Raw genomic sequence first — 25508 nt, 5'->3', positions numbered from 1 at the left:
AATTCCCAGCAAGAAATGGATTCTGTGTTTGGGAAAAGGCAAGTGTCTTATGCCATCTTAGCTTCTCAGGAAGAATACAGCTTGTTCTTTTTTCAATATATTTCAATAAATATATTTAAGTAAACAAAAGGACCTACAGATACTGCACGCCAGTTTTTAACCATTTCACAATATAGTTATTTTTCCAACATTGTCTTCAACTATTAATTTTCATGCAAAATAACGATGAGCAAATAGCATGGTAAGGTATTAGCAAGCCTTGATCCTATAAAATCTCTTATTTCAATTTTCTTTTACACAATTGTCTGTTGCCACATTTTCTAACCTTAGAAATAAGCAGGACTTTTCATACTGGATAATATTTGCCTTTGAGAATGAATATAGCATGAGCACAGTAATTCACCTGTTTCTACCTGTAGGCTATGAAGTCACAATGTGAGAGTTTGGGTTCGTTGTTGGTTGGTTGTTTTTGTTTAATATGTAAACTTAAAAAAATCTTACTGCTATAAAAATTACTAAGTTTATCTTTTTGAAACTCTAAATCATTCTTATCTAATGTTCAAATTAAATTCACAAACCAACAACAGTTCACTCAAATTTTGTTTGGAAAAAAATCACATCCCTGAAACCACTTGAAAGAAAGACTCCTGTTCCAATATATAAAAATCTCCATGCATGAGTTACAGTGAATATTATATTTGGGTTATATTTACTACTCATAAAACAAGTAATACTGATCTTTATTTCATTAAGGTACATCCCTTTTTAAGCTTATCTTGGATGTACTTTAAAAAGTTTTTTGTTCCCGAGTTATTTATTATTTCTAATATGTCATTATGTTTCATCTTCTCTTTCAAATCAGAAGGTTTGAGGTTTACACTTTTCATTCTGTTTGCTTTTGGAGTGCCAAATAATTTCTTGTCATTTAATGTTAATTATCTCAATGTGAAAATACTGTGTGCGGGACTGTTAGCAACTATCAGCTCAAAACTTCAGGTTTTTTATGTCTTTGTAAATGTGTCCAGTTGATGAGGGGAGTGATAGAATGGCTTTGGTGGGCACCCAGCGTCCCGTAAGGATCAAATCCACCACAACGCTATCCTAACTGATTTCATTTATCCACAGAAAAGAGTCAAAGTCATCAGGCATCTCCCTCTGCCACTCCTTTGAAATACCACTTGTAGGGATGAGAAAAAGGGTTTAGGGTCAATGACTTCTCAGCCTTGACCTCCTGGCAGATTTTCTTCAGATGACTGTGATGTTGCCCTGGGTTTGGTTTATTATTGCTAGGGTACTTGATTGTGTACACCAGTTTTTTTAAATGTATTTATAAGACAGCGGAAAGAAGAAAGATTCAAGAGGTTGCTTAGAACACAAAAGAGGACACTAAAGAAGGTGCAAAGGTTGATGCTGGAAACAAGTCAAAACAAATCGCCTGACAGATGGCAACCTAGAAAAGAAGGACTGTACAGTAAGATTCAGATATGAAAGAGAAAGTCAGTCCAGATGGTGACTGACAGCACTGATTACAAAACTCAGCTCCCATTGAAGGCAATGGGAGCTTATTCCAGTAATGAGGGCAATGAACACTGTATTTTTTTAAAAAAAATCCTATTGTTTTGCTTTTAAATACTATGGAAGCACTTGTGTAATTCTAAAATTCAAGCCTTAACACAAGGTCAACAGTATAATTGATAGTATCACACTGCAAGCTGTATACACAAGCCAGGACTATATAGCAGGCATGTATTTAGGAAAAAGAAATAAAACTTCTATATCACATGTACAAGTGCAGTGGCAGGTTTTAACCAATAAGTATGCACTGCTCTCGGAAGACCTTACTGTGGCCTTTCAACATATAAAGGGGGCTTATAAGAAGACAAAGAGAGACTTTTTAACAAGGCCTATAGTGTCAGGACAAAGGGCAACAGTTTCAAACCAAAAAAGGGTAGATTTCGGTTGAACATTTTTATTTATTTATTTATTTATGATGAGGGTACTGAGGCACTGGAACAGGTTGCCCAGAGAAACTGTGGATGCCCCATTAGTGAAAGTGTTCAAAGCCAGGCTGGATGGAGTTTTGAGCAACCTGGTCTAGTGGGAAGCGGCATAGCAGGGGAGTTGGAACTAGACAATCATTAACGTCCCTTTCAAAACTTCTATGATTTTAAAACTAAAATCCAAGAGAGTTCTTTAAAAACACTTTTCCATCTTAGATGCACTGCTTTGCATTAGCAATTTCACTTTATGCTATTCATTAAAGAAAGAAAAAAAAAGGAAAAAGAGATGAGCTTTTATCTTCACCAGTTACTGTCAGCAAACTCTTAAGTGGTGTTCTGGTAAGCATCTGGCACATCCCTGACCAGCACAGCCTGTAGAATGCTAATGAATCAGGTTTCTTGTAAGTAGCCTGTACTGAGGAAGGGGGAAAAGAAAGATTGTTTTCTTTATTCTTAGCTGGTTAAGATACACATTCCTGTGGTAGATTCTGTGGTAGATTCTGTTCACACTGAAATCCAGAATGCAGCCTTGATATCAAAGTTCAATACCAGTAAAATGGGAACCATTTGTAAATTACAAAACATCGCATTTGTATCTATATGTACTTTAAAGTTTCAGTTACAAATGAATGTACAGCTCTGCATACATTGAAGGACTAATTTAAATATTTTAAGGCCATAATCTCCTCTTTATGTATAACATAGCAATGTAGGCAAACATTTCCCTTCTGAATTAATAAAACAAACCCCAAGACAAAAAACACAACCCCTTCCAAAGCTGTTCCACATATACTGACACAATGCCATGGTATCAGATTTAAGATACTGCTTACAACACTCTACCATATTTAACATGTCACTGCTTTATCCTGAGGAGGAAAAATTTAACACTATTTAGGTGAGAGAAAAAGATAAAATATTGTATAAAAAATTCAAAGCAAAGTAAGTATGCAGAAGACTCTAGGATCCTATTGCTAGCACCTAAGTAAGGATGGAGATCATGGGGATCAGTGTCTCCATAAGTACAATTAAAAGTTTAGCATGTTGAAGTTGTGTCTTTACTCTCCCTCAAATATCAAACATGCACCAAGAAATGTATTTAGAATAGAACACATAGTGTTACAGTTGCACTTAAGTCTAAGACGCATGCTTTCTCAGTGTGTCACACCTGAGATTCACTGGAGAGCTGCAACACTGAACCTGTCTGGCATCTATTATACCTTCTGGCTTAAAAGAACACTCTCCAGCATCCAGTAACGCATTTAAAATCTCTTCCTGTTCCACAATTTTATTTCCTATCAGCAGCTCCCATGGATAACTTACACGTTACTAGTCTACAAAATTACTTTGTGCAAGCCTTACAAAAAGGTCCATCTAGACATCTGACAGTGATCAACAGCAAGTCCTAAAGACTGATATAAATACATGGTAAACAAACCATCCTCCAGAACTCAGCAGCTGGTGGTTCAAGGACTTCGTAAGCCAGAGGTGCTGTCTTTAGCTCTAATGGATTTTTATTCTGTGAATGTATTCAATTGTTTCTTGAAGCCATGTAAGAAGCTTCTAATGAGCACAATCCCTGGTTGAGAGAGCTCCACAGCTTAATAACTTATTGTACAAAGACCTGTACCTGTAATTTGTTTTGAATCTGGTTCAGTATTTAATTCATTGCTATTATTTCTACTGAAAGACAGTGAATAAAGGGATTCCTGCATAGCTTTTCCATGTTACTCTCTTCTCAGACACCTTTATCACACTCTCAGTCTTCTCATCGGTTACTTAGCAAGGAAGCCTTTACCTTATTCAGGCACCCTTGACAGGTATCTTTTCCACATCACGGGTGATGATTACAGTTGCACAAGAATTGCATACAGTATTTGAAAGTACATAATTAATTTACACAGTAGTCATAACCATGTTATTCTCTTTGAAATGAAAGCTAACATTTTCATAAAACTAGCATAAAAATCAAGAGCTCCTTCCTGAGTAGCAATTACTGTGTCAGAAGTTACTGCTGTATATGTAAAACTAAGATTATTTACTTCCTTATATATTTTATATTTATGCACATTTGACAGCAGAGGGCTAGATGAGAAAAGATAAAATTATGTGAAGAGATCTTTCATGATAGCAGTAAATTTCTGACTGTATCCTATCCCAAATTTCCCATTTTTTATTTTCTCTCTCTTCTATTATATAAACTCTGTCCATTATAATTAATCTTCCAAATACTGGCTATTAATCCCATCGTTTGTTTTTTATGCCCCTTATTTTGTAGGCATGGATCATCTTACTTTTCAAGCACCTGGAAGAAAATTAGAATAATATCAATCCCAAAATATAAAAGGGATTTTATTTTCCTTTCCATGATTCTTCTGAAGCAATTGGAATTAATCTTTCTGGTCTTGTTCTTACATATTTTTCTCCTCTTAAGTGGCTTCATGTTCAGTATCTCTGCTTACCTCTTGAGCATCTCAGACACTGCCAAATCACTGCTCTACACAGGGTAGGAGTCTTAATTTTAAATCAGTTTTATTCCTATTAGGTAATTAACAGACCTCTAAATTAGTTGAAATAATTGTTCCGGGCAGGTGCACATTCTGCTTAGTTTAAACAAATATCTCTAAGTTCTGTGTAGATACGTTCTCAAGCCATGACCAGAGTCAATTTCCAGCTCCTCTTCCAGAAGTCCAATTTAATAAAAACTGCAACCACATCCTAAAGTTACTGGTGAAACTTAACGAGTTACTTAAGCTTCCAAACCACTGCCAAACCTGTGAAGCCCAAGGTCATTGAACGGTGGGCAATGCCAGTTTTCTTGAGATGAGACTGCATTATTAATTTTTTTTTAATGAGCCCATTTTTGTTTGCTTTTTAAATTTGCAGCGTAAGCTGCCCACAGTGTTAAGAATACAGTGGAGAAACTACAGGACAGCTTTGCACAGCTGTAAAGGGCAGCCTAGATTAAAATATAAAGACATAGTTGGGGTGTGAAAAAGCACATCCCTGTATTTTGAAAAATGGGCAATAAGCCCTCGTTCCAGCTCAATTCTAAAGCAGAACTCGGGAACTAACACCTTCCACTTCTAAAAGGGAAAAGAAATAGAAAGCTAACTGCACAATAATTGCAGAATTGAATTTTGCAAGAAAAAATTAAATGCACTGTTTTTACAAATAAAATTTTGGGAAATAATCTCTTTTACAAAATTCTTCCGCTTTGCATCACAAATAACAGTAATTTCCCACTCATGAACCAAAGCTCTTCCTTCATATGATTTTCAGGCTGCTGTGCCTCACAAACCACCTTAACTGCTACATCACATTCACACACTGCTTGACACCACACTCTGCCCAGCCAGAGGCAGTGTTTCAGGGTGGCCACCCCAAGCACATTACCAGCCACCAATGCTGTTTGTATCCACAGCCCATGGGCATACTAAGGCCCCTTCCTCTCCACATCCACTGCTGCTTCTCACACATCCTCTGCAGGCCTGTCTCCACCAACAGACGTGAAAAAAAATGCCACAAAACGTCGGGAGGCAAACCAGGGCAGCTCCACTAAGAATCTCCCCTTGGTTTTGATAGGAGCTCAAAGACCATCACCGAGCTACGGTTCCCAAAGCGAAACACCCTGAGCTACTCAGTCCTTCCACCCTTTCATGCAAGAGACTGTTTTGTCCAAGTACAGGTCTAGTAACAAGGATCTGTTAAACTTGGGGGATACAAAAGGGAAGATGCCCAACATGCCATAAGCAGCACCTGCAGCTCACAAAGTCTTCCCTTTTGTATCAAAAAAGACAAACCTGCTTTCTCAGAAAACTACTGCAAAAAGGTGACAACACATACAACGAAAGAAAACAAGACTACAGACTCTCCTCTCAAGAAGGAGCCTCAGTTTGTTACATCAAAATATGAAGCATGCTTTATTCACACATTTTAAATTCACTACAGCATTAAGAGCACACAGAACATGTTTCTCTGATGCAGTTAACATAAAACTAAGAGCTTACTGGAATCAAAATAAAATATTCCTCACTGGCACTACTTCAATAATTGACCTAGCCCAGGGTCATTTTAAAACCGTTTAAATGCATAATTAATCCAGGGTATTCCAAAGAAGCTTTACTGATATGCTATAATACATTAGAACAGAGAGGAAATGTTGCAGTTAGCATGCATTTTAATAAAACAAACAAACAAAACAGCCAAAAAAACCCCCACCACAAACACACAACCAAAAACAAACCAGTAATACAAGCCAGAGATGCAGATGAGAGCAACATGAAAGTGAAGGCATGGGAAACATGACAGCAACATGAATTGGAAGTTCCAGAAATACATTTGATTGGATCTATTTCCTTATTATTCTCCTGGCTGTAGATTTTCCTTTCTTTCATGTTTCCTTTCTGTCACTTCCATGCTAACACTGGCACTTTCTCACTCTCCGTTATCATTAAAAGAGCATAGCTGGTCTAACAAGCAGATCAGTAAATGGAAGGTTAATATGCTTTATGAAGAAGGTTACTAAATGGAAGAGAAGGTCAGTTGTTTGATTATGTTAGATCACATATGTCAGGAGAAAAGCACATTAGCAAAGTCTATTGTAAGGACGGCAGCCTTGGGCAAGTATTTTTTGAACAAACTTGTGTATGGCCTCCTAAGGAAATGTGTATGAGAGTCCCTTGTTTAAAGAGCAGAAACTACTAGCAGGAAAGATGTGAAAAAATAAAGGGCATAAATTAAATGTCCTTATTTCCTATTTAATTCAAGACTCAGAAGTAGAGAGGGACAAAAAGTCCAGCAGATCACCTAAAGTTATCAATTTAAAAAAAAAAAAAGCCAGCCCACATACAATCTGTGCATAAGGAGGTAGGGGAAACAAAACCAAAGCAAAAATCTACATTTATTAAAAAAAAAACACACCAAATTGGAAAACGCCAAAGACACTATAGATTGTACTGAATTTATACTCATTAATACTTCCTCATAAGGTTGTTAGGACATGGAGAAAAATCAACTCCCTCTCCCTGTAGGAAGCAAAGACGGTCTCTTTGCCTCCTCCTGCCCATAAACAAACATGCACGTGTGTGTATATTAAAAAAAAAAAACAATTAAATACTCAAAGCCCACACTAATAACCATTTCTGAAAAATCTGTTCTCCTAATGATTTCTTTGAAATGCATAGAAAAATTGCAATTCACTGAATTTTAAAATGTTTGGTAAGATTTTACTCTCATAAGACCCAGAACAAACATTACTACAATACAAGAAAAGGCAAGTTTTACCAAGATCTTTGTCTGAAGCGGTTATAAGATGCCCAGATAGTAAATCCATGTGTCCTGAGCTACATCTCGTGTTCATTTGTCACACACTTCCATTGCAGATGCAGAAGCAGGTTGCTGCTTAGCATGATGCCATCTCCATTTCCCTTCACCCAGTAAAAAAAATACAATTTTTCTTCATTGCTTCTGAAGGAGACATCTGTTGTGCGTCTTGAGCATTTGATGAAAAATTTCCCTCTCACATGTTCATACTGAAGTTGCTTCAACAAAAACACCTTTATCTTCACTGACTGCACTATTACTCTGTGTGGGGTAAGCACATGAACTACAGCACTTGGAATTTCTGAGTAGTAATTTGACAAGATACCATCACAGCTTTATCAAAAGTAATTCTCATGTTAATAACAACTCTTTGTCAAGCAGTTTCTCTCTACACTGTGTGTACGGATGGTTTAAACAACATCTCAGCACCTTTCCTGCTCTTGGTGCATCCTATCCTCATGAAGCAAGGAGACAGGGAAGATGGGGAAAGATCACACAGACTAGCAGACTGTTTTCAGTCAGATTTATTTCCTATCCTTCTGAAGCTTTGCCGCATGTCTGTTTGCAATGATCAAGATACCAGCTTCTAGTTTTGTTTTGTTTTTTAAAGTTCCATTAGCATATATAGGCAACTGATGGAGGTGAATGCAATCTCACTTTCATGTTAGCAACTCATAGGCTGACATGTTCTGGTTGCAGTTTCATGAGGCTTGTATTTCTTAAACTGATTGCTGTAGGGAGAATGGAGAGAGAAAGCCACTCTTCTCTCAGACTTCTATACATATCAAGAATATAGATCAAAATAAAATTTGACCATCCATAGGAGGGATGCTCCATATATTTGGAGTAATTCCCACCACTTCACTATCACTGGGAATTATGTCAAGGATGTCCTTATACTGAAAAAGATTTAATCTGATGTGAAACACAGCTTAAATATAATGCAGCAATATATTGCTATGAGGACTTTTCATGTCTTTTTTCAGTTTTCTGCTAATTTCTACAGCCACCCCCAGTACTTTTTATGTCCATGTATTCTATGTCTCTGCTGATTTTGTAACTTTAGTGGAGAATTAGTTACTTAATGTCACAGAAGTTCTGGATTTACGTTTCTATACTGCTGTTTTAGTTGCAAAAATTGATCAGCAATTTGTCAGTCACTTTAGTTTGTGTGGAGCTATTCTGGAAACACAACATTCTTTCAAGCCTGTCATTCATTTTCTACCCATACCAAATGCAACTTAAAACATAGTAATTTATCAGAGCCTGAAAAACAGCAACATATTTCTTGTAAGATGGCAGTAATGTGTCTTTTTCATGCATTCTCTGTGCTAATTTGAGACTACCACAAAGGAATCTAAAAATTTCCAAGATGCAAGTAATCCAATATTATAATTTACCCAGCAGTCAAATGAGATATCAAAAACATTAAAGAAGTTGAAACATCTTCTGTTCTTCAGGGGGAAAACACAAACAACAACAAAAAACAAAACCCAAACAAAAATAAAAATAAAATAAAATGAAAAAAAGAGAGAGGCAAGAGATCGAAGTGTGCTGCTATGCTGAAAATAAGGTGGCTTTCCTTACCACACTAGGTACTTTGCCTCTCATATAATAAAATTACATAAGTGAACTATTGCATTAAACCATGTAATACATTCTGTGCAAAACAGATGATTCACAGCTGGTGAACCACAAAAGGATACTGCTTCAGCATGAGATTTGGTACAACTTCCAGTCTCAAGTTATCTGCATCTGACTAACTACTGCTGCACCTGTGCAGGCTTTGCCAGGACTGGCAGAATTTTGCGAAGGGTATAGTTAATCTGAACAGAGAGAGATTTCAGTTGCCAGTATCTGTTAGAGCTAACTCTTGTGGGTGGGAATATCTCAGACCTCCCAAGTACATGTGCACTTGCTTGACCTTGCAGTCTCTGACACAATCACAGAAAGCTTCAGTAGCATTACTCAAATGTTACAAGTACAACTTTTAGCCCAGGGATTAGATGACAACATAGAATGACAAAGTGCCCATGACAGTTATGTTACCTAGTGCAAAACTGGGAGATTTTTAATAACAGTGAGGCAATAACATATGGGATAAAATACTTACTGCACATTACAGAAGCTGTTAACTTTAGAGAAATATATGTGCAGGGCCTGGATCTCCTAGACATTGGCTCTGAAGACAGACTCATCTTTGTCTACAAACAGAATTTAACACAGTCTGGCTATAAAAGGTTCTTGCTTGTCCTAAATGTTTGCATTCTCCTAGTACTTAATTTATAGGAAACTAATTTATAGGAAACTATTTTCAGAGAGCAAGAAGTAAACAGGCTAAAATTTTCTCAACAAACTCATCTGTTGTAATATTTTAAGTACAAGTATGAAAAATTATGCTTCTTTAAGCAAATGAGCACCTTAAGTTAGTCTGATAAATCTACACTTACACAATTCAATGAGCAATCCAATTTCTAAAGCACCCAATATTAACACTGCTGTCCTGACCAAATTCTAGGTTTGGTAATTACTCTGTCTACCTAAATCTCTTGGCAGTATCACATCCTGTCATAAACCACTGTATAGCACAGAAGTAAACTGTTAAATCACCACTGTATCTTACACACAGAATCAACAGTTTATTACATTTAAGTTGTAGAGGCCAGACTTTCTGGTCTACTGTGTCCACTTTAAACTGTAAATTTTGTATAAAAAAAGCACCCGAAAAGCACGGGAAACTACACTGCCCATGTTAAGTCTTAGCCAGCACAAACCTGGCAGAAGTTTCAGGCCACTGCATGTTCACAGCACCGCCAGGTGACACCATTCTCCAAACTTGTTGCTGCAGCTCTCATTGGGGTTACTGTTTACATGGCTCTGAAGACAACATGCAAACATCCTTCAACTACTTCGGGGAAAAATCCAGCAGACAGGCTTAAACTGTTGTGGAAGAGGTTTCAGATGATCCAATTAAGTACATGCCAAGTGCCATTATGCCCTATCATTAGAGATTTGGCTGAAAAATTCAGGCATTGGATGGTAACCAACAGCTGGAGGTGATGCTGCAGTTATCTGTTGAAACCACATGTGGCTAGATGAAAGCATCACATTTCAGCTAGTGACTGCTTCCCAAAGTGAGGGCAGAGGTCTTCAATAAACATGATCTGATCAGGAGAAAGAAGGGCCAGGAAATTCCTTCAATAAGATCTGCCAAGAGATCTCAAAATGGAAAATAATATTGTCCCTGTGAAATTCTACCTTGAACAGGAACATGGCAACTCTGACCCCGCAGGACACAAATGTCCAAAAAAGAGTGGTGTATTTTAGCCCATGTATTTCCTATGTTAGCTGCACATACACCTTATAATTTGTATTCCTACAATTCTCTGAATATATTGCTATTAATTTGGTGATTAAATAGCTTATTTAAATCACCAGGTGTTTACACAGACTTGGAGACATGTCATCTTCTCTAAAGAAAGATGTTTGGAAATTACAGAAATGAAGGTGAAGAATTTGCAAAAGCAGAATGAAATTCTGTTAAATCCCTAGAACAGATTCTCTTCCTCTTTTTTACCTCTTGAGCAAACCTCCTCGCTACAGCGTTTTTTAAAACAAAGAGGGAAAGGATATCTTTGTCAGAGACATATTTTGAGAAAGATTACCCACTCAAGCCCATCATCCAGTGAAACTCCTACAAATGTGACAATCATCAAAACCAGTTTGAAACCAATGAATCATAACAGAGCTTGACCTTATAAACCAGTTTACACCAGAATTTTCAGAAATGAGTTAGTACAGCAGGTTAACATTTCCTAATGCAGCTTCTTCCATTTTTTAAAGAAATATTAAAAAACGGGGATTGCTACTTCTTCCAGTCAGAGTAACTTGGTTTTTTGATAGTGAGGAACATTAATATGTAGGATTTTTAGCTTGGGATTCCTGAGCTGCACTGTACTTAACTTGTCGACCTCTGAGGGTTTTTTTCAGCATTTTTTAACGTAAACAAATGTCTGCTCTTGGCCCTAATCCATCAAAATAGTTAGCATACACTCCGTTTTGCTGAAGTCAATTGCTATAAATGTGCACATCAGCATATTGCTAGACAAATGCCATAAGTTACCTGTCTGAACATTAAAAAAAAAAAAAAAGGAAGAAAAAAAGCTGAATTGTTCTTTCCTCTATATGTGAACAGACACCTGCCTACACACACAGCTGCATCTCCACCGAACAGTAGCACAGTGCAGACCGCATTCCAACCAGGGTGGGCCTAGCAGTACTCCAGACTCAAACACAAGAGCTACAGTCCCTGTGCAGGGACATAAGGAAGTTCAGGAAAGAAGTGACCATCATGTCCCAGTGAGGGGATAAAACACAGCTCAGGTATGCTCCCCTAATAAGTGAGCAATCCTGCATCCCACTTTGATAAGGCCATGGAGTCTCCCTCATCACAAGGATCTTTCTACAAGCCCAAATGTTGGCCTGAATAGAGGCTTCTTGACTTTTTCTTTTGATTTGGACTAATCTGAAAGGATTGTGCTTAAAAGTAAATAAAAAAGGTAACTACGCACAATAACATTAGCTGAATGCATTAGAAATGCTGAATTTAATTGAAAAAAAACCAAATATAGAAAACAGTCCATTTTATCCTGTAAGATATACTCCGATTAGGAACATTCCAGAAAATTGATAGGTATTAAATTAACCACAGGAGGGCTCCCTCTGGTATACTGAATACAACAGAAAAATACTGGTAATTGCCAAAAATAATACTGTTACTCAAAAGTAACAAAGGTTTTAGACCTCAAAGTATATTTTCCTCAGTAGGCTCCAATATATATAAGGGAATAAAATTATACATGAATAATTCAGATAAAGAAGTGAATTACAAAAGTGTTAACACTATGACTGTTAAATACTTAAATGGCAAATGCAGATTGCCAATGCACTGTATTTTAAGACATTAAGCTTTGTTCTGCCATGCCATGTATACAGGCCCTTGGAGCTGACATACCAGCACAGCAATGAACAGGGCTGAAGAAAAGAAGATTGAACCCATCAGGTTGCAGCTGCTGCTCTGGGAGAGAAATGAGGACTTGCTCAGAACAGCATCTGCACAGAAACTGAGAAAAGAAAGTGAGGCTTTATTTTATCGCTATTTTTATGGGTGGCCACGCACTATTCCAAAATAGTACAAATTAATGTCAGAAATAGTTGCTCAGTTACACTTGTAGGCTTGGGCCCGTTTGTGACTGTACACTCCATTTATCCCTCTGTTAACAAAAATAAACAAAACCCTCTCCTAAGTTCGCAATGAAAGCAAAGGTAAAGGAGACAGTGGAACTAAATACGCAAGTAACTGGCAGTGTCCTGACAATGCAAGCATAGGAAATAGGCGGCTATTTGTGCCTTAACCAAACCACATTTAGTACAACATTTTATTGGGAAGTACTTCCCTTGCAAGTACTAAATAATAGTAAGTATTGTAAAAAAAAAAAACAAAAAAAAAAAAACAAAGCAAGTATTGTAAATTTACCCCAAAGTTCAATGTTTCTATTGTTCAGTACATTTTTCACCTCTTTCACAGTCTGTAGAAACGAATGGCCCTTTGCAAAACAGATTACAATCTGAATCACTTCCTGGATTAAGGAGCCAAAATTGGTACTCTCACAAGCCACCAGGCTGGGAAGGTGGATTTTGTACCTCTTTGCCAACTCCAACACAGGCTCAGGATTTGTAAGAACTAAACTCTCCTCATTCTGAGGAGTTCTTCTGATTCCATACCTCACATATCCGAAGAGAAAGACGTAATCACAGACTAACCACACGTTGGCACAGAATTCACAGGTCAAGGGAAAGAACATGACTCTATCCCACTGAACAAGGCTTTTCCCTGACAGTATGGTTGCATTTTGGACTTTGCTCTGGGCACCATGCACGTACCAAAATAAAAAGGGCTTTGTGTAACACCGAGACCTCTTCCTCCAGAAGCACCTATCAGGAGGCATGCCCCACTGTGCCAAAGCAGGTTTGGATTAGGATTGCATCCTACTGCTTGCACTGCACTTTTTATTTCCCTCCACAGAAAACAAAACTGAAATTAAAAGTTTTATCACCATAACTTAGTATCCAAACACCCTGGTGTTATGATTTTATCATAAGAAAAAGATCAGACAGAACACTTAACATCATATACATAATACTTCAGTAACAAAAAAAATAAAAAAACCCCCAACACAAACAAACCAAAAAACCATCACACACCAGAAAATAAAGTTAAATGAACTGTAAAAACAGTAATCAAAACTCAATGACACCATAATATGTTAATGAATTTATAAGACTTCTTTAAAAAGGCAATAAAAATACCCTATTCAATTTCTCTTATTCCCAGGAATACTGACCTAGAAAGAATTAAACCAGAGATTTACTACATTTTTTTCCTCATACGTACCACTTTATTGTAAAACTATTTTCTGCAGAGCTTGTTGCTCCATGTAACTCAGAACCTTAATATTTGTACTTTACCCTTGAAGCTCCACTTTAAATACTGTGATAAACCAAAAGTAAATAACAATTATAAAAATATAAAGGCCAAGCCTATCAAGTTTGCAAGTGAAAACGTAATAGAATAAAAAGTTAAGTTGGTATGAAACACTTAAGAGGTTAGTAATTCTTATAGAGCTAATGTACAGGGATCAAAATCATTAATGCTGTCTGAAATCAGGGTTGTCAATATCATTTTATCCTCTTTTAATCTTTTCTGAAGAAGAGCTTCTCTGCTCAGAAACAGAATTTGCAAAATGACAAAAAAATTCTCTTATGTAACTTACTGCAACACCATTTTAAAGAATAAAGAAGTCAACTTATTTTGTTGTATTAGAATTTCTAGATAGCACAAGGTGCCTTAAAGCACTGAGAATGACACAGTCCCCAGGGTACACTGTTCTACCATTGATAGAAAAGGCTATTTTTGCATTGTGCACTGCTTTTGAACAGCTTCTCTGCTTACTGCTGTCAGGATCTCAATGCCTCCTCCATCAGCCTGCTATCCCTCCTTCCCACTGGTGCTGTAGAGAGCAGCTTAGATGGTGGGAGAAGCTGATAGAGCCCTAATTCACAGCGAAGCTTGGGGATAGCTGCTTTAGCAACGAATTGGAAAGCTTAATTTATATGTAGTCAGAAAAATCAAAATTTCACCATGCCATCTCCTCAAGAAAACCTGATGATCAATAACATTAATTGAAGTAATCTTAAAACAAGATGGCATGTTTACACACATTACTGCTAATATGAGAATACCACTAGACACACACTTTACCCATCAAGGCAAAACCAGTTTAGCCTATGGCTAAGTCACAGAGAGCTCTGCCCCTCTTCCATGGTCAGGACATACTGTAACAGTCTGACTATACATTACTATCATGCCGACTCTACATACATACCTATGTAACATAACAAAGCTTGAGAACATACAAGAAGTCTGCTGCTGAACTTTAAACTTGCCTTGTCACACCAAGTACCAAGTAACTGAACACCTCAAGGACGAAAAAATGACTGCGTTGAGTGTTGAAATTCTTGCATCTCCTACTAACTTAATGGGGGGGAAAAAAAGTTGTATTTCCACTATGACACTATTTCACTATTTAAAATGCAGCCTTTTCTAGTATGACCTCATTTCTGTAGTCTCTTAAGAAACATGCTGAGCATTCTCTTAAAATTTTCTTTATGTTTAAGAGTCGACCTCAAAAGTTGTTTGGTTTATGATGTGAACATCTAAAGACACAAATACCATAATTGCATTACTCACCTCTACTTGAACCAGCTATCCTCATTCAGTAATAACACTGTCTACATGACTGCAATTCTGACAGTGACAACAGAATCCCATTAGAGTCAGCTGTGAGCTTCCAAAGTCTCACTGCTCATTTCTATTGTTTTCCCATTAAACAGGCCCACTAGTGCTCAGTTAGTACTTAGGTGGAGAGAAAATGGAAAAAAAAAAAAAAAAAAAAAAGAGGAAAAAAGAAAGCTAGTAAAAAGCACTTTCAGAAAACAGGATTTCAGATTTGCTAGGGTCTCATTAGCAAGTCTCACTAGCCCTTCATGCACGTTCAGCTGCTGATCTCCAAGGTTTTCTTCCACCATTTTATCCAGAACTTTTTTTTTTTTTTTTAAGTTTTTTCCCTTTGAATGCTATCCAGTCATGCTCTGCTTAGAGAGTAGCCTTGAACATCAGAAATCTCTTCTTATGCCAAGGTATGTATCTTTTAAAGAGCCATACAACATGGAAATCGCACATTGAATACCTTAGCTTTCCTAAATCACCAAATTAAAAATAGAAAAGACTACAGTACCTACCTTGCAAACTATGACATGTATAATCCTGTGTAATTTTATTTCAGCAGAAATTGCTTCCAACTAAAATCTAGCACTTGACACCTACTGCATTTTTAAACACTGGGAAAGACAAAGCATGCTTCAAATTAAGAAGATATCCCTAACTTTCTCGTGCAGCAGTAAAGTATGTTTCAGTCAGAATATTTCATTAACCAAAGTTACAATACTTTGGAGAACTAACTTCTGTAATGAATAGCTATATTAACAAAGAATCAAATACATTATTGTTCAATTGAAGCTGTCGACTCAAAATACATTTAGTATGTGCAAAGTGCATTACATACATGGGTGATGACCCTTGAAATTAAGACTAGTAACACAATAAAATGATACATGATGCTGGCTAATACACACTCACATAAAGGCTATGCAAGTGGTGAGCAAGCTTAAAGATCAATCAATTCAATAATTTCTTACTAATGACCTATGAAATATGTATGTTATAGTTAAATTACACTGAGGATTACAGTGTAGGCACATAGTACTGTTGAACAGAACAAATACAAGCTTTGGTAAACTACACAAAAGATTTTAAAGCCCTGCATTACTACAACTCCCTAAAACTAAACTTCACTTAATGCCGGTCATACTGGGATTCATGAGCCATATATAAACTCAGCGAGCTGAAGAATAACTTAAGAAAAAAACTGCTTATGTCAAGTGTTGTTATTGATAACGGTGACTGATGAGACTGTAAACTGGAAATATTCTAAAGTTCATTCTGACATCAGTCTGACAAGCAGTTACCTACACTAGTTGTATCAGATCACGTTAGTAACACACAGAAGAGAAAAAGGCTCTCAGGCGCTTCTGATGAGTTTTCAACAGAAAGGAAGTGGAACCAAAAAACCTAGGAGGTTAAGTTACCTAGATGGGATCCCGAGCAATTTTAGCGGACATGCAGTCATACATCAGCTCAAGCAGACAAACGAAAGTTGCGAGCAAAACTCCACTTCTCGCAACGAAAATCCGAGACCAGCCTCACCCTTGGCTAACCAACGAAGCACGCAAAATCCCACCTCCGCCTGATTTCACAGCCACCTTCTGTCACTGCTCACCTTGCCCTTGGCGGGGAAACCCATCCCGGCAGGCGCATGTGTTCGCCCACAACTTTCTCTCTCCCGAGCGGCGGCAGGACAAGCCCGGGTGCTGCCGCTCTCCGCGCCCCGGACCCCCCGCAGCCCCGGGGGGACGAGGACGGGCAAGGAGGGCCGGGGCCCATCGCAGCGGGACACGACGAAGCAGCGCTGCCGGGTGGCTCCGTACCTACCTGCGGCTCGGCGGGCTTCACCAGGTGCTTCTCCTTGTACAGAGACCAGAGGCCGATGTCGGGCAGGAAAATCAAAGCCGCGGTGAAAAGCAGCGTCATTTGCAGAAACCTCTTCTGTTTCCTCTTCATGGCCAAAGCCGGGCTGCCCTGGTGACGGCGGCAGCAGCAGCTACCCTAGCACTGCGGAGCCAGGTCCTTCCCGCCCCGCTATCCCTCGGAGGGGCCCGGCGGCGCCGAGAAACTTCACCCGCCCGCCTCACGACCGCCCACCCCGCGCCCGGGCGGGGCCGCCCCCCGCGGCGGCGGCGGGGCCGGAGCTGGCGGCCGCTCCCCCCGCTCCGGCGCGGAGCTGCGAGGCGGCGGTGCCGCTGCTGGGGGAGCTCATGGATCCACCTGCGCACGGAGCGGCAACCAGCTCAGAGCACAGCCAGGGAGGAGGGAGAGCAAAGCGACAACGACAGAAAAAAACAGCCGAGAGGTAAAAAATCCCCACCACCTGAGTCCAGTAAACAGGGCGGCCCGAGGGAGAGCCCCGTCCTCCCGGGGCAGGGGCGCCGGGGCAGCGCTAGCCCTGCGCGGAGCCTCCGCAGCTCGCCGCGCCCTCCCGCCTCACGTCCCCCTGCCCGCCCGGGGCGGGGGGGCGCGGCATCCTGAGCTCCCCACACGCAGTTTACTAAGCAGGAGTTTAAATGAATAGCAATAAATAGTAAAAAAAAAAACACAAGAGGAGAAGCACGCAGAGGTCGACGCGGCTGCACAGCGCTCCCCGGCAGCGGGCGAGGAGGGGCAGTCCCCCCGCCCCCGCCACCACGTGCGCCCGGGCCGGGCCGGGCCCGCCCTGCCGCGCCCCCTCATCCCGCGGCAGCCCCTGCCGGCTCCGCGCCTTCCCGCGCCGGCGGGCGAAGCAATGAGCCGAGCCCCGCGGGGATGGCTCCTGGCGCGGGCACCGCGGGCCGGAGCCGGGCGCCGCCGTTGCTGCTCCTGCCGCCGCCGCCGCGCACCGGGGTCTGGGCTTGCAGTTCCCGTTCCGGTCCGCCCTCCACGGCGCTACGTGAAGCGCGGGGGGAACCTCTCGGAGAGCCCGCGGGCGGCTCCCCCCGCGGGGGCCTGGGCCGCTGCGCCAGGCAGTGTCGGGACGCTCACCTGCCGGGGCTGCCCCGCCTGCCGCCCCGCGGCGCCGCCTTTCCCGCGTCCGCCCGGCCGCCAGCCCGGCAGCACCTGCCCTCCCCGCACCGCGGGGGCTGAGGTCTCCCCCTCTCCTCGGGAGCAGCACCGGAGGAAGAGAGTGTTCAAAGCCGTGTCGAAAGGGTTGTCGGCTCTACCCTGCTTGTTGCAGCCCGTTTGGGCTTCGGGTCTGAGTTCAGCTGCTCGCTCTGACCCCGTACTGCAGTTAACCTTTCTTCTCAAACTAACCCCTCAGCAACAGAGGAGGACACTTAGGTTAAGCTCATTAGGACCTAGTGCCCTTTCAGTCTCATCACATCAAACAGTGGGGGCATGTGTCCCAGACTTGTCACGTTAATGTCCCTCGGGTGAGTATAGAAAAATAAAGGTATGCTTAACTTCCTGGGTTTTTTCTGCCCTTGAAGTTTATAACTTCAATTACAGCCCATATTTCTATTAATATTTCTGAATGTCTAGGTCTAAATCATGCAGTGAGAACCCTCCTTCTATAGCCAAAGTTCATCTCTACAAGTGGTTGAGAAGTAGTCCTGTCCTTTTCATGGGTGAGATCTATTGTTTGTCCATAACACTGTCTTGAGCAGAAAGCATTTCCTGCATATGTATACAATAGTAGAAGATGCAGTTGAAGGTTTTTTTAGGACAGTAACTGGAGATAAATGCAGGCTTGTGGGAGGAACAGTAAAATGGTGAATATTAAAGGTGGGGTGGGAGGAAACAGCATAATGCTATTCATGTAAGAAGTGGGAGTGGAAGGGACTTTTGGGGTCAGCTCCTCCATGGCTCTGCCCTACAGCACCATCAGTTCCATCTATGTCATTCTTGACAAGTGTTTGTCTAACCCATTCTGAAGTCCTCCAGCGATAGCACCACTACAGCCTCCTCAGGCAATCTGTTCTGACTTGCAGTTACTAACTTTTGCTTAATGTTTAATCTCAATCTTCCTTGCTGTGATTCCGAAGTATTACATTAGCCAGCAGAGAGGCAGCCAAGAGAGTATTCCCCTCAGTCTTTACATAGTTAAAGCCCACTTCCAGATGCTGTTTCATAGGCACTCCAGGACATCTCAACAGCTGATTCCCTTACTGTTTTTATCAGGATTGTCTTCAACTGATCTGTATCTTTTTTGAAGTGCAATGTCCAAAGCTGGACATAATCTGCTACTTTGGACCTGACAAGTGTTCATAAGAAAAGAATAATTGCATGTGTGTTACAGTGTATATTCTGTTTCCAAGCTTCCATGTGGAATGAAAGCTTTTGTTGTAACACCAGTAGGGTGTTAACTAATGACAATTTTGTGACACAATTTAAGCTCTGGTTGGTTTTGTTTCCTTCGAATTAACTGTCATCCAAGGCATTATTCCTATTTCTAGCTCTACGGTTGAACACTTCTCCCTTTTGCACTGTCTCCATTGAATATCATAATTTATTTATTTTTTCCAGAATATTTATTCAGTTTGTCAAAATCACTTTGAATGTAAGACTGTCTTCCACTGTCATATACAAATTTAATAAACAATTTCTATTCTGTAGTCCAGACTGTTAGCAAGAATCTTTAACGTGTTCAGATGCAGGACAGATCCCCAAAATATTAGAATTATTCTCAAAACTGAAGAGCATTGATCTTATCAGGAATTCCACTTACTTTTTTAGTCATTTGGGGTTAGGAAACTTACCCAACATATAGAAGATTGTGATTCAGCTGCCTTTTTGTTTGAAGGGATTCAGACCTGATGTTGTTCCACTCAGTACAAGAATAATAGCTAGAACCATCCTAAGTATAGAAACGACTGCTGTGAGATCATATAATAATTGTATAGAAAAAGTAGGACCATTGGCAAGAAAGATTTAGGAGATGTTACATACTGGAATTCCACAGCATGCCAGTTAAGTCCCTCTTTGGAAGTCGAAGTGAATGCAGACATTCACTCTCAGCAGATGAGATTCACTTTAATTTCCTGAATGATTTTGTAGTAGGGGTCATAGTCCACAAGTGGCAAACTCAGGTCTGCTTTGTAAAGAATAAAAGCATATTTTTCAGCTTTTTTTTTTTTTTCCCCACACAATGCTAAGTGACCTAGCCCTAATAAGATTCAATGAATTTTTAAGATGCTGAGTTAGTCTAAAGGGAGGAAAAAAGAAAAACAAAAAAAGCCTAACTCTTTTGTGAGTTAAAAGCTGCAAACACACATCAAGCATGTGGCAATAATATATGCTTGCCCTAGAAGAACTTGTGGTATAGCTGCAGAATATATGGTTTATTCAGTGGGAATACATTTAAACCTTCAAGTATTTGGTGTTTGAAATCTCAGACCATGTATGAAAAAGAATGAAGGAGGTGCATTCTGAAACTGTGTATATCTTGGCACCACAATTTAGTATACTTGGAATATATTTTCATTTCTGCTACCAAAATGTCCTCCTAAGTCAAAAGTTCCACAAAGACTTCTTATATGACCTAGGGCAGAAGATCGGAGCAGAGCATCAAACACCCTAGCAGGGATGAGAGCTACCAGGTGAGAGGACTACCATAAGCTGTTCAGCCATGCATTTCAAACCTAGAAGCTGAACTCAGACAGCCTGCAGGGTACAGTATTTGAGATCACAGCTTTATCTATAGAATTGCTCAAAAGAGACTCCAGCTCATAGCTAATCAATACGCCTCACACAGGAAAGCCACTAGTCAGTGCACGTATTACAGGAGCCAAACACTCCACTCCTATGAAAGATAAATACTCACCTTCATGTTCCTGGTTACGAACAGCAGAGGTTGATGTGCTCTAAACACAGAATGAATCTGGTAAAATTATGATTAACTGTCTGTAATATTGCCATATAAAAGGGTGAATAAAGGTAAAGGAATGGGAGTGTGCTTTGATTACAGTATTTACCTCCATGTAACTCTGATTGTAAAATGACAGGGTTTGTTCCCATGGTTTTTTTCTGTCTCCTTAGCTAGAGACAACACATAGTGTTGCAAACCCTTCTCAAAGGCAGGAAGAGGGGAAAAGGGGTCTGTTCTTCCACTAGTATAACCCACACCTGAAATGAAGTTGCAAACAATTCATGATTCTTGTATTAGGGGACTGACATGCTTTTATCATGCCTGGTTTTTCATCCTCAAACCTCCAAGGGTCCCTCACAGCACCTCAGGCTCTGTCTCTGTATCACTTGTCTTAAGATCGACAAAAACCTCCAGGGAAAGACATGACACTGTTAGCATACTAGAAATAGAAATGGAAATTCAATGTGATAGGAAAATACTCTTATACAAAAGTTCAAAACCCAAGATCCTCCAAACTCCCAGAGAGATCATATATTTTCAATGAATTCTGCAGAGAAAAGTTTCAACATACCTCAAAAACTGAAGTGCTCATTTATATATAGACTTTAGATATAAATAACAATACATGTAACAGGTTTTTTTATTGACCTGTTTCTAAGTCAATTTGGCCTCTCTCCAGTTTTGTCATCCAGTCTCAAAATCATCATCACACGTTTATACTGCTGCTAACTGTGGAAATAATTTTTTTTGTAAATCTCATTTGTTGGGTTTTTCTTAGAATCAAACCCTTGGTCTCAAAGTTAGCTGAGAATTTCAGCTGAAAGGGAAAGCTAGGAGCCCTTGTACTCCTATAGGAAATACAGAAATTCAGTCCTCAGAGAGAAACTCAAGTTCCTTTTATCAAGATTTTGGCATTCTGACTTCAGTTTTTTAAGTCGTTAGGCTTTGCAATATTGCATAGGGCCAGAAAATATGTAAGTATATTACAAACTTTTATTAGAACTGAAACAGTTATAAATGTGAAGACCTCTTCATTTTAGTGGGTGGAGATTTTGTAGTCATAGTACACTTAAAGGTCTATTACCTTAAATAAAAAGTTTAATAGCAATGAAAATAACTAAATTATATGAAGATGTTATTGGGGAGGTCATGCCCCCCAAATCTTTGGTATTTAGAAAATAATGTCATTCCTATTCCAGAATTATAAAGTGTAGTTTAAATTCCAGAGAAAAAACTATTGCTCCAGTAAAAGTCACATCAAACTTCAATGAATAATGCTAACACCATGAATTATTTTCCCTTTTCAATTTTTATTCTGTTTGACTAGCTGGATGATGGATGATTGCTTCTTCGTTGTTGCCCTGACAAACTCAAGAAAGTAAACAAAACTGCTGATGGATCAGACTTTTTGCCAGTTACCTCACAAGCTGCAGATTCACTACTTCACAAAAGAAATCACTGAAATGTAAGGGTAATCAGAAAAGTTTATTTTGAGAGAGAAAATCAGTACAATGTCAAATATTTCTAAATAGCTCAGTAATCATAAAACACTGATGTCAGGGAAAATAGTTTCTCATTCTTCCTTTCACAACAATCCACAGTAATTTGGACCTAAATATGGTGCAGGAACATGGCATTTGCAGGAAGTTGGATGAAATAAAATATCTTCTTTTAGATTTTTTCTTTCCCTCAAACAGAAGCAATATATTAGCTTTACAAGAACAGAACAAACTCAGCTCTGTGCTAGCTAGGAAAAGCATTCATCTTTTAGAAAGAACAGCCTTCCTTTTAGGTCTTCTCTCTAGCCCATTTCAGAAAACTCACTATATATTTTCCAAGCGTCTAGTAAGATAGCACATTGACATTACTCTTTTTGCATCCAAGAGATTCCTTTGTCTGAAAATACACAGGGCCTTTACACTCTCATCACATAACCTGATCCAGGTTGGATCTCAAATAACATTATATTACTGGAAAGAAAGTGGTACACTCTGCAAAGCTTCCTTAACGCTATTCCAAGTTTCATCCCACCAAATTTGTGAAATGTGCAGAATATATCCTAAGGTAGAGGATGTCAGCTTCAGTGCTGATGTCCCACTAGAAACTAGACTAGACTAGACTGACTAGTCAGCAACAAACTTTGGAGACATCTACACTGATCAGTAGGGCAGGAGCTCTGAAAGGAGCTCCACATTGCTTAGTTGCTCCTTTGCCTCCAGCTTTGTTTTGGGCTGATCCAAATGCTGCAGCACTGGCAATAACTTCTTTCAGTGAACCATACCAAAAAAGATTAATGGATGAGAAGTTGTATCTGTGCCATCCTCCATGCAATCCAGCCAGCTGAGAACTGCATGCCCCAAAATCTCGTCATGCCTTCCTGCCATTCCCTAGGGTAGGTTACACGTTATTGAGGGCTGAAGAAAGTCACTTGAGTGACTTGTTCAGAGACATCACATCACCTCAAAATGGTCTGCACCTTTTCCTCTCCTCGTTGTGTCAGAGATCAAGGCAACAGCTTGAAAAGTGAGCAAGCTAAAATGTTGGTTTGCTACTACCAGTTCAATGCTAATAATATGTAGTATTTCCCTAGCTCTCTGACAGTTGACTTCTAATTTCTATGAAGCAAACCTAGAACAAGAAATACTTTCTTCAAATTTGAATATGCAGAAACTGTCAAAGAGGATTCAAATATAGATCAAAATGCTGACAGTTCCAGTTCCATCAGTGCAAATTTCTCGTATAAATACATATAAAAACATGATGCAAATAAGAAGCAGCACATTTATACTACATTACGGCACTGAATTGCATTGTGTGCTGTAGAAAGGCATCATAGATGCCACAGAATGCAAGATGATGGGTTTATATATTCTGGGTGCAAGCCAGCAATTACATAACCTGGATTCTAATGACTATGTCTTGCTCCATCATTAAGGAGAAAATGTAATTTTATTTAAAATTATAATCACCAAATCCAGTGATTTCTGATGAGCTGTGTGAATGTCATTTGCAATATTGATTCTACCATATTCAAGTAAGAAAATAAATGCTGAAAGAAATAAGGCTCAAGGTAAATACTTCCTATTAAAAAGTATTTTTTTTAAGGGGTATTAGTAAGAGGGTTTTTCCTGCGTTTTAATGATTGACATACTTCACATTTTTGCATGCAAATATTAAAGACTAGAGATAAGCCAACCAAAGGTAAAACAAAGAACTGGAATGCCACTCTGAAAAATGCTTATAAAGTATGAATAGTTATTGTCACGTTGATCTACAGTCTTACTAACCAGATAGTATTTTCCATGGCAGTTCTTTCCCACATTTCAAAAAAGCCATCATGAGAACTGGAAGATTTTTTTTGGCTATTACAGTTCAGACATCACAAGTAGCCTTTTCAATATGAGACTTCATTCAGGTTTATAAGATATCGACCAGTAGGAACAGTAGAACTCAGAATACATTAAAGGTTCAAACATAACAAATATGGACATTGCTGAATATTATGAGGGAAATAAAGATAAAACTAACCAAAGAGTTTAATCAAAAACTTATTGAAAATTTTGAACTAAACACTGTAATTTCCATGAGTTTCATATTAGCCGAAAGGTGAGAAAATAAAGTATTAATGGCCATCAGATGTTAAAAAAAAAAAGTTACATCAATCTCTGTGGCCCTGAATGTAAAGAAGCTGAGGGGTTTTCTTTCACTTGGTTCAGTTTTTAGTTGGGTTTGTTTTTTGTTGGGTTTTGTTTGTGTTGGTTGGTTTTTTTTAATTTTCATACCCTGAATAAAGACAATATAGTAACTATCAGGAAACTGAGGGCAGGGACAATTTTAACAAATGTGTGGACTTCTCCATGAGCACATGCTTATTCCTTTTGTAAATATTCATGAGAGCTGGCAATTGCTGGTGTTAAAATATCCACTAATCCATTGTTTCAAAATACCCAGCTTTCTGGATGTTTATAAATCTTGTTTTGCCTCCAAATAGGCACAAGTAGCACCAGGTGCTAGAGCTGCAGTAACTTGAGAGCTGATAGTCCTTGGACAGCACTGAAATGTACATGGGGAAAGCCAATAACTTCTTCTAGCTACTCTGAATGTAACGTGAATCAATAAGCATTCTGTCCTGTCCTTTCACTTCGGAGTTAGAGCTCTTGAACACATGTATCTGGCTTGATGTTTTTTCCTTAAAGAACAGCTTCATTTTAGGCACAGCAATGCAGAGTAAATGAGAGGTCAATCACGCTACAGGCAATAAAAAGTACTCATTCGTGTGGCTTGAAAAACATTTTTTAAAAAGAAGCTAGCATTTTTGAAACAGAAACGTTATTCCATCATAATGCCTATTCTTAGCAAAGGTAGCTTAGAATTTTTCCCCCCTAATTATTTAAAAGAAAAATGTTTTATAACTAGGATATAGAGGACCTTCCAAACCTTGGGGAGCTAATTTTAGCCACTTAATACAATATCAAAAGGATCTTTCCATGTTCAAGGATAAAAAATAGCTAAGAATAGAGCCAAATGGCTTTTCAAAAACCTTTCA

General features: G+C 39.3%; 1 protein-coding gene across 1 annotated transcript in view; it reads right to left on the bottom strand.

Annotated features, from left to right (window-relative positions):
• GALNTL6 (polypeptide N-acetylgalactosaminyltransferase like 6) overlaps positions 1-17159 on the bottom strand; it is a 461920-nt gene extending 444761 nt beyond the window's left edge. The window contains exon 1 of the mRNA XM_051619401.1: positions 16996-17159. Within this exon, the coding sequence (XP_051475361.1) occupies positions 16996-17124 (129 nt within the window). The 5' untranslated portion in view covers positions 17125-17159. The remainder of the gene's footprint in view (positions 1-16995) is intronic.
• Between the last annotated feature and the right edge of the window lie 8349 nt (positions 17160-25508).

Source organism: Apus apus, chromosome 4 (assembly GCF_020740795.1).
Source record: "Apus apus isolate bApuApu2 chromosome 4, bApuApu2.pri.cur, whole genome shotgun sequence".
In the NCBI taxonomy this organism is placed as follows: Eukaryota; Metazoa; Chordata; class Aves; order Apodiformes; family Apodidae; genus Apus; species Apus apus.
This window is presented reverse-complemented; position numbering and strand designations above follow the sequence as displayed.